This window comes from Lactuca serriola, chromosome 4, assembly GCF_051521515.1.
Source record: "Lactuca serriola cultivar US96UC23 chromosome 4, Lser_US96UC23_V15, whole genome shotgun sequence".
NCBI lineage: Eukaryota > Viridiplantae > Streptophyta > Magnoliopsida > Asterales > Asteraceae > Lactuca > Lactuca serriola.
In genome coordinates this window covers 160,392,113-160,402,633 of record NC_136411.1, presented here as the reverse complement: position 1 = coordinate 160,402,633, position 10,521 = coordinate 160,392,113, and the positions used below count along the sequence as shown (strand labels likewise).

The 10,521-nt window shown below is 42.6% G+C and overlaps 1 protein-coding gene across 1 annotated transcript; it reads left to right on the top strand.

Annotated features, from left to right (window-relative positions):
• The first annotated feature begins 212 nt into the window (after positions 1-212).
• Positions 213-1,702, top strand: LOC145102853 (uncharacterized). The gene is made up of 3 exons (XM_079040338.1): positions 213-498; positions 592-970; positions 1,055-1,702. Exons 1-3 carry the CDS (start codon positions 324-326, stop codon positions 1,449-1,451), a joined length of 951 nt encoding a protein of 316 aa, XP_078896464.1. The 5' UTR covers positions 213-323; the 3' UTR covers positions 1,452-1,702.
• The last annotated feature ends 8,819 nt before the right edge of the window (positions 1,703-10,521 follow it).

Sequence of the window (10,521 nt, the reverse complement as noted above, 5' to 3'; positions counted from 1 at the left end):
AGTGTATGACATGCATTTAAATCTTGGTGTACATGTGTATTATGTAATATGAATTTCCGTAAAGGTGGCAGAGATACATAGGTAGCAAACAATGACTGAGTGAAATCTGGTGTTGTGTGAGGTGAAGGGACCCCTCAAGAACACAACAAATTTACACAGTTGAGTGCAGAAGAGAGAAGGGGTGGGGTGGGGTGGGGTGGGGTGGGGGTGGAGGTGGGGGGTATAGTACCCCTACCCCTATATACATAGGAACCCCATCTTCCCAACACCAGAGTATCTCAGAGGTGGTTTATTAAACCAAGAGTTTGAATCAAGGAGACAAGATGATGAGTAGTGGTAGTAACCTAAATCTTTTCACAGCAGCACAATGGGAAGAACTGGAACAGCAAGCTTTAATCTACAAATACATGGTTTCAGGTGTTCCTGTACCTACTCATCTCATTTTGTCTGTCAGAAGAAGCTTATACAACTCTTCCTTTACGAATCCCTCTAATCAATGTAAGGAAATTGATTAAAAGTTCAAACCCTAGGTTTTTTTTCTTTGATTCTTGAGTGTTTTTTTTGTATGATTTGATTGTGTTTTGTTTGTAGTTGGAGTATGGGAGGGAAACTTTCAGTATAATCAATTGTATCAAATTGGGGGAAGGAAAATCGATATGGAACCAGGAAGATGTAGAAGAACAGATGGAAAAAAATGGAGGTGTTCGAAGGAAGCGTACCCAGATTCGAAATACTGTGAGCGACATATGCATCGTGGTCGTAATCGTTCAAGAAAGCCTGTGGAATTCCCTTCTTCTTCTTCTACTGCTACTTCGTCTTCTTCGTCTACTACTGCTAACGTTTCTTCATCGCCATTAACGACAACCACAAATATCTCGAAATCGATCTCGCCTTCTGATCATCTTACGTACCACAACACCACCCTCCACACTCGATCGTCTCCTATTCAGACCAACTTCATCGATTACAGGTTCGTTTTCTGCGATTTTTGCAACTTTTCCGATGTTTGAGTTGAATTAGGGTTTTGTTTTATCGAATGGATGAATGAATATAGGTACTTGCAAGATGAGAGATCGGTTTTCTTCCCACAAAACGATCCATACACCTCACAAAAGATGACTGTTAATGCTCCTTCTTCATCTGATCATCAAAACTACTCTCACTTCAACTTTCAGAATCTCAAAAATCAGCAACAACACAAAGAGGAAGACATCGATTTCATAAAATCATCGGAAGAAACCAAATCCAGTATCCAAATCGACACAAAACTCGATGAAATTCCCAATAAACAAACATTCCACCACTTTTTTGCACCACAAAAACCCAACGACACTCCTAGCTGGGTTGACGTTGACCATCATCATCATCAACACCAAAACTTGATAAACCCACAGAAATCGCCATTGTCAACCCAAGACCTTTTCCAATCCAAACCCAGATCCTACTGGTAGTATAAGAAAGAGAAAAGATATGATATGAATTTGGGATTATTCTATTACTTATTAGTAGTAGTAATTAGTAAGTAAGAATGTTTGTTTAAGAATTAAGGATTAAGAATGAATGGTATTGGTAGGTAGATGTTGGGGCAAGGGGGGTAAAAAGTGTTTGTGGATTTTACTTGTCATTATCAAGATATTGTAAAACACAGTTTTCACTTTCATCTGAATCTGAATTTGAATAGTACTACCACCCAATTGCACTATCTCTTTTTACTTTTATTATTTTTGTATGTTGAATCAAGTCAATAGTACAGATAGTCAAAGCTAGTAGTTGACTTAATCAATATATATATAGAGTTCTGAATTTGCAATGGGGAATATGCCAATTCATTCTGTTTTTTCAAAGTGGAATTCATTATGAAATGTGTTTGGCAGAAAGGTGTGTGTATAGTTTAAAAGTACAATCACTCAGAGGGAAACAACTGTCTTCCTTGTGCCTATCCCCCACAAACATTTGTCTATGCTTATCTACATTCTATTCATCATGTATAAGTTTGTGTAAAAAGCAATAAAGAATGTATAAAATATTAAGTGAAATGAAGACATTGTTTTCTGTAAATAAGATTGAGTAAGAATTAGTCAAAAGGGTGTATGTAGCGTACTATTGTGTTTTAAGTTTTAACATTGTCCACACGACGAGTCCTCTTCCCCTCTCTTTGCAAAAGTAAGAAGCTACGGTAGTCGGTTGAACCTATTTTTAAATTTGAATAATCTTGGTGTTTACAAACTATGACATTTTTACCCTTCGGGTATACAAACTATGTTGGCGGCTTTGCAATTTCATTTTGTACTGTATATTGTTTAGCTTTCCCCTGGCCCTTTTCCTTCATAAAATTTATATTGTCATTAAAAAAATAGTGGAAGAAAATTTTACTCTAACAATGTGGATTTCATGATTTTAGATGGTGTTTGGGATTGCAATGTTAATAACTACTCTGTTGTACCTTTGCTAGCTCCCTGCTGACGTTTTTTTAATTTAATTTGTTGCATTTTCAAAAAAATAACAATAATAAAATAATATATATATATATATATATATATATATATATATATATATATATATATATATATATATATATTTTTGTTGTTTTTGTAACATCCATAGAACCACAAGAAATTTAAACTTTCAAAACCAACCCGAATTCATAAATTGTTTACAATCATAGTTTTCAAAACATTTTCAAACATCAGTCTCCCAAAATCATAAGTCATAAACAAGAGGATGTGTACAGTCACGCTTTCGCATTCCCGCGGTCATCGAAGTAACTGAAACATAATCCAAAATTGTAGGTCAACGCTTAGTGAGTTCCCCCAAAGTACCAACACATAACCAGATAACATATACGATAACAACATGTCGGGTCCAATCAACCATCGGGTTGGAATACCCAGGCTCAATCAACCATCGGGATGGAATGCAATATACTATGAGTCCAGTCAACCATCGGGTTGGGATACCCCATGCCCAATCAACCATCGAGTTGGAATGCCAATATTCAACGGGTCCTGTCATCCTCGGGATGGAATACCCTCAGGCCTAATCAACCATCGGTTGGTATGCCCCCGGCCTGTTGGCTTACGCACAAAGCAGTAAAGCCTTAACCACCAACCAAATATTTGCACATATAACAGATAAACATATAAACAGTCAGACAGATCACATATCACTAAGCATACCATCATCTTATATACCAGGATACCGATCTAACAGATCACTACAGCACGATAACATACTATCACATAACAGGATATCAAATCCAAAGGGTCGGCCTTGGTGCCTTCGACCCGCAAGTACAATGAGGGAACTCACGTCACAAACTGGACAAAAGCTGATGAGGTCTCGACTCCGAATCTCAACTCTAACCGACACCTATTCCAACCAAATGACCAATCTCAATCAAAATCCCAAAATACCCTTAAGGTCAAACTTGGTCAAAGTCAAAGTCAAACTGTTCAAAAACCATAAATCAATTGATTCAACGCAACCGAAGCAATTCCAGTCGAGTCAACTCAACAAGCGTACGTGGGGCGTACTCTAGAGGTACGTTGGGCGTACTCCTCTATTTGACCATATTGGGGTCGTTGACTGCATACGTTGGGCGTAACCCAGGTACGCTCGGCGTAACCCCAAACTTTTCTTTTTCCCATTAAGTGCTTAATACAACGTCTTAACACGTCCCAATGCAGATCCAAGGTCAAAATGTCATTAGAGTCATAATGTTTCCAACTTTATGACCTTGCATGCTCACTAAGTGCTTAATCTATAAAAACACAACATCTTAATGCCTTAAGACTCTCCATAACATGCATGGGACAAAACCAACCATTGGGACTCCATTTTTATGACTTAAGACCCCTCCTAGGGTCTGAAAGGGTAACTTAACGGGTCAAGAACATGCCACGCTCAAGATCTAACATTTGGGACCAAAAAGCATCATTAAAACACCTATTTGTAGATGTATATGATGGAGGGATAAAGTTCCAATCTTTATACCTTAAAAAGGTTGCCAATGAGGTACAAATTTTATATCCAAAGTGCTTTGCTCCTCCAAGGCGAGCTTTACTCCTTTCCTTCTTCTTCAAAGCACAAAAACACACTCTTAAGCTTGAAATGGCTCCACAAGGCAAATTACAGCTGCAAGAACGATCTAAGAGAAAGCTGGTTGATGAGGTGAGGGGGAAATGAGGTTATAATGGGGTTTAAATACAAGCTAAACCCTAAAAATTAGGGTTTCCATTTTTGGAAAGTACGCCCAACGTACAACATGTGTGCCCATCGTACTAGGGCGGGCCCTAGTATGCTCGACATACACGTATATGCATGACGTACTCCCCCAAGGCTTATTTACGAAAATGCCACTAGGGCTCTTTTTGCACACTCTCTTGAACGTATAGACCAAAACGCAACATAATTAAATTATAGGGTTAAAATTAGAAGAACCTTATCATCGGGATGTTACAATTCTCCCCTACTTAAACTAGACTTCGTCCTCGAAGTCGGTGGCAACAAATAACTCAACATAATGCTCCCACATCTTAGCCTCCGGCTCCCAGGTCCACTCGGAGCCTCTCCAATGCTGCCATTGTACATTTACCAAAGGTATCTTCTTCTGGCGCATGACCTTTTTCTTTCCAAAATAGCTACCGGCCTCTTGACATAGTTTAGATGCTCATCCATTGGCGGAGCTTTATAAGGGCAAGGGGGGTTGTGCCCACCCCCTTCCCTGGTTTTTTGTTTATAAATAGTCCTTATAGTTTCATTTTATACATTTTAGGCCTAAAAATATAAAATTTTTGCTATGCCCCCCCCCCTGTTTACCAATTTTTATACATATTATATTTTTGCCCCCTCCCCTCCCCTAATCAAACATTGAAGTTATGCCCATGTGCTCATCAACATGAATATCTTCCAACGGAACCACCACCTCGTTGTCCAACACACACTATCGCTACTGAGAGACATGGAAAGTGTTTTGGATCTGACTGAGCTCGCTTGGCAAATCCAACCTGTAAGCTACCTTGCCAACCCTGGCAATCACCCGAAAAGGTCCAATAAACCGGGGACCCATATTCCCCATTTTCCTGAAGCATATCACACCCTTCCAGGGTGAGAGATTTAGGAGTACCATATTGCCGACCTGAATCTCCAACTCAAATCGGCATCGGTCAGCATAACTCTTTTGCCGAATTTGAGCGGTCTGCAATCTCTGCCTTATCGGATGGATAAGCTCTGTGGTTTGAAGGACTACTTCGGTCCTTCCCATTACCTTATGACCAACCTCTCCCCAACAAACCGCGGTACGACATCTCTGACCATACAAGAGCTCAAATGGAGGAGCACCAATGCTGGAGTGATAATTATCGTTGTAGGAGAATTCCTCAATAGGTAGGTAGGAATCCCAACTCCTACCAAAATCAATAACATAGGCCCGCAACATATCATCCAGGTTTTGTATAGTCTGCTTACTCTGGTCGTCGGTGTGCAGATGATATGCAGTGTTGAAATGTAACCTCGTGCCCAGTTGCTCATGGAAATTCTGCCGGAATCGGGAAGTGAACTGAACATCTCGGTCAGAAGCAATGGAAACTGGAACTCCATGACGAGCAACGATCTCCCGGACATAAACATCGGCCAACTTTTCGGCCGAAGAACTCTCTCGGATAGCCAAAAAGTGGTCACTCTTGGTCAATCGATCCACGATAACCCATATAGAATCAAAACCCTTAGTTGTCTTCGGAAATTTGGTGATAACGTTCATGGTGATATGTTCCCACTTCCACATGGGAACCTGTAACGATGTGAAAATATAAAACAAATTTTCATTTTTAAAATGCATACTCTTCATAACATATATTATAAAAAATCTCTTTTATTTAATTACAAAGCACAATTCCATTATTATTCCAGGATCATCTTAACTCTTTCTCTGGTGTGTACAATCAAGTCGGTGCCGTCCCACTAATCTGAAAACCTGAAACACATAACACATAACACTGTAAGCACGAAGCTTAGTGAGTTCCCCAAAATATCACATACAACACATATTAGCCACTCGAGACTATAACTCTGTTTGACCCCCTGGTCACTGTGTCTCAGTGGGACCCTCCAGTCCCATAACTCTGTGGACCCTCTGTTCCTAACTTTGTGGACCTTCCGGTCCTAACTCTGTAAACTCTGAAACATACATAGCATAAATCACATAGAAATAATGCAGTGTATCACATCATATAAATAGCTACAAAATACTATGCCACATAACTCTAATTACCACTCTAGGTAACGTATAGTGAGAAGACTCACCTCGAGTAACTCGGTAATCTCAAACTCTGTAATAATCTGGCTTAGCCTCCGCCTAATCATACGAAATAAATACTCTTAATCAATACATCTCTCAAGGCTAGACTATTCTATCTCCCTCTTAGTACTCTCAGAAGGGTAAAAGACCATTTTACCCCTCCCATGGCTCAAAGACCCTAAAGTTGACCAAACCCTAAAAGTCAACAAAATCAACTCCCCGGGCTACGCTGCGCGTACCAAACATGTACGTTGGGCGTACCCGGTGTCTTCACAGAAACGGCGTACGCGACCCCTTACGCCAAACGTATTGGGATTATGCCCAGCGTAACGCCTAGTTTTAGACTCTAAGCACTTGAGGTCTTAAACAGTTAAGACCCACGTCCAACTTCTAGATCTGACCATTTCTAAGCCTCTAAATCCATAAAGTTAGTGACTTTAAGCCTTTGCATGGCTGAACAAGTCACCAACACCCATATCATTCCATTTCCAACCCTAGAAACCTCATAACTCAAGCATGACCCTATAACAACGACCAAGATGGGATTTTTATGGATCTATAACACAAATATCACTGAAATAGGACAGATCTAGGTCCATGGAGTCCATTACACTCATAAAGTCTCCACCTTTGGGACTTTTAACCCTAGAAATGGTCCATGCAACATCAACCAAAATAAAGAGGAAAGTTTTGAACTTTATACCTCTAAATGAAGCTCCTTCCTCTGTAGATCTCAGGTCCAAACTTGTACTTCAAGACCTAGCCTCCACAAGCTCCTCTCCTTCTTCTTTACTAACACACCAAGGCACTTTTAGCTCCAATACACACACACTCAAGCTAAGGACGATGGAAGGCTATCCTAGGGTTTCACTCTCTGATATGGAGGGTGAGAAATGAGCCTTAGCATCCTTTAAATAGTGCACAAGCCAAAAATTTAGGGTTTGCATCTGGACCCTTTACGCCCAGCGTAACCCTGGGTACGCTGGGCGTACCCAGGCGAGTCTGCGTCCAGTTTAAGTGCATGAGTACGCGCAGCGTACTCCCCGGTACGCCCAACGTACTCATGTGCTACAAGGACTCACTCAAGGGACTACTCTTGACCATTTGAAAAAGGGGAAGGGCTAAATAGCCTTACCTGAATTTCGAGATGTTACAATTCTCCCCCACTAGAACCAGACTTCGCTCTCGAAGTATCATGCCGAAAACAACTCCGGATGCTGCTCCCACATCTCTGACTCCGTCTCCCAAGTAAGCTCGGACCCCTTCCAATGTTGCCATTGGACCTGAACCAGTGGAACCTCCTTGTTTCTCAGAACCTTGACCTTCCGGTCCAAGATCGCGATCGGTCTCTCAACATAATTCAGACCCGTGTCCACCTGGATATCCTCCAACGACACCACTGCCGACTCGTCGGCTATACACTTCCTCAGCTGAGACACGTGGAAGGTATCATGAATCTAGCTCAACTCCGCAGGTAACTGTAACGCTCTAAAAATTCCAACCATTTTAAACTTTTCAAAAATAACCCTGTTTCGTTAAGTTATTACAAAAAGGTTTTCAATACAATTATTATCAGAGTCTTCCCATAACCATATCATAAAACATAAACATGAGGAGCGGTACGATCACGCCTTTGCCTTGCCACGGTCTCTTGAAATACCTGAAACATTTAAACCACAACTGTAAGCCCGAAATCTTAGTGAGATACCCCCAAAATACCAACCACATATACCATACACATAACATGTCATATCATAACAGAACACAGAACAGCCATGCACTTCGGGTCTACTGTGTGACTGGTCCGCCGTACCGGGCCTTCAGTCCACCTGGTCCACCCTCCGAGTCTAACCATATACATAGAGTCTACAGTGTGATTGGTCTGCCCGCACCGGGCATTCAATCCACCTGGTCCACTCTCTGAGTCTACAGTATGACTGTTCCGCCCGCACCGGGCCTTCAGTCGGCCTGGTCCACTCCCCGAGCCTCAGCACGTTTGGTCCGCCCTGTTGGGGCCTACAGCCTATCCGGACCGCTCACAGGGCCTTTGGGATAACCGGTCTGCCCTGGGTATGTTGGCCTACAACACAAAGCAGGACCCACCTCAACCCAACCCCAGTCCAACAACCATGTGCACATAAACATACAATCATATAATAATTCACATCCAATCAAACCGATCTAGCAGATCACATAACATAACATCATCCTAACCAGGATACCGACTTAACCGGTCACTAGCATAGCATCATCCTATATACCAGGATACCGACCTTAACCAGGTCTCTAACATATACCATCCTAACTACCAGGATACAAACATAGCAAAGCAATAACATAACAACGATACCCGGATTACAATCTGATAAAGGGCCGGCCTTGGTGCCGTAGACCCTATTGATATAGTGACGATAACTCACCTCGCCACTGATGACTAAAAAGATAAGATCACGCTGCTCCAACCTCCGATACGAACTCCACCACTGATCAATACCAAAAGCCTGAGCTCAATAAGTACCAATATTTACCGAAATACCCCCGGAGGTCAACTGGTCAACTCTTGGTCAAAGTCAAAGTCCTCAGTCAAAGTCAAGCTTCCAGACTGACTCTACTCGCCGAGTCAACCCGCTGACTCGTCGAGTCCCTATACTCAGCACTCCCAGTCCACGACTCAACTCGCCGAGTCGCCCCAAGACTCGCCGAGTCCAACAAACTCTGAGTCCTTTCTCGCTCAACTCACCGAGTCGTCCCTCGACTCACCGATTCACAGCTCAACCAAAAAGGTTAGGACTCCACGACCAGACTCGTCGAGTCCAATAACAGATTCGCCGAGTCCAAGGCAACATTCAACATACTCGCCGAGTTGTTCTTCCAACTCGTCGAGTTCCTGTCTATCTTCATCGAACTCGCCGAGTTCACCCATGTAACTCGTCGAGTACCTCTAGTTCTTAATCCATATAGTGGCTTTCCAAGCCATGTAGGGGCTCCAAACCATAGATCCACTCCCCTATAACCCATCCATCACGTAAAGTGGCAAACTTTACGTGAATCCAAAGAGATCTAAGAATAATACACTCTTGGGCTAAGGTTTGGGACAAAAGAACTTCACCTACATCTCTTAAACATAGACTTTATGGCTCCTTGGATCATTACAAGCCTAGATATGAGGTAGCAACCTCAGATCGTACACCAAACTCGAGATGGACCTCATTTATGCCCCAAAAACCCCACAATTGATAGATCTAGATGCACAAAAGCTCAAGAACAGATCTATTACCTCCAATGCAAGATCCCACTGAAGTAGACCTCGAATCTATACCACTCCCTTGCTGCAATCCCTTAGTCTTCAGGTTCCCTTTTCAAGATTTCATTTCCCAAAGCTCCAATTTTACTAACAATGGAGTTCCACTCGATTTCTAGGGTTTTCAGCCTCTCAAGGGTGGTATGAAGGCAAAAAAAGGGATGATATGTTCTTTATATAGGGCACAACCCCCAGGATTAGGGTTTTCTTCTTTCAGCATCAACTCGTCGAGTCCCAGCTACTGACTCGACGAGTTGCTCACTTAACCCGCGACCAAATCCCGCTCTGACTCGGGGAGTCGGAATACCTACTCGTCGAGTCCCCGCCTTAATTTACACTTTAGCCCTTGAACAATACTTCTGAATTTTCGGGATGTTACAGTAACTCCAAACAATATGCTACCCTGCCTACCCTCGCGATCACCCGGAATGGACCAATATACCGAGGCCCCAACTTGCCTCTCTTCCTGAACCGGATCACACCTTTCAAGGTGACGCCTTCAGGAGGACGAAATCACCAACCTGGAACTCGAGCTCTGAGCGACGCCTATCCGTGTAGCTCTTCTGACGACTCTAAGTCGTCAACAACCTCTACCTGACCTACTGTATCTGCTCAGACGTTCGCAACACTATCTCAGTGCTGCCCATCACTCGCTGCCCTACTTCTCCCCAACAGATGGGAGTCCGACACCTCCTCCCATACAACAACTCAAAGGGAGACATACCAATGCTCGAATGGTGGATATTGTTATAGGAAAACTCAGCCATAGGAAAATACGTGTCCCAACTCCCTCCGAAATCCAATACACATGCCCGAAGCATGTCCTCGAGCTTCTGAATCGTCCGCTCACTCTGTCCGTCTGTTTGTGGGTGATAAGCGGTACTGAAAAGCATCCTAGTACCCAACTCCTCATGGAAGTTCTTCC

Excerpts from the sequence above, each read along its gene's own strand:
- LOC145102853 (XM_079040338.1), top strand. The coding sequence starts at position 324 with ATGATGAGTAGTGGTAGTAACCTAAATCTTTTCACAGCAGCACAATGG. Across the intron at positions 499-591 it reads TACGAATCCCTCTAATCAAT|TTGGAGTATGGGAGGGAAAC; the intron begins GTAAGGAAATTG and ends TTTTGTTTGTAG. Across the intron at positions 971-1,054 it reads ACCAACTTCATCGATTACAG|GTACTTGCAAGATGAGAGAT; the intron begins GTTCGTTTTCTG and ends GAATGAATATAG.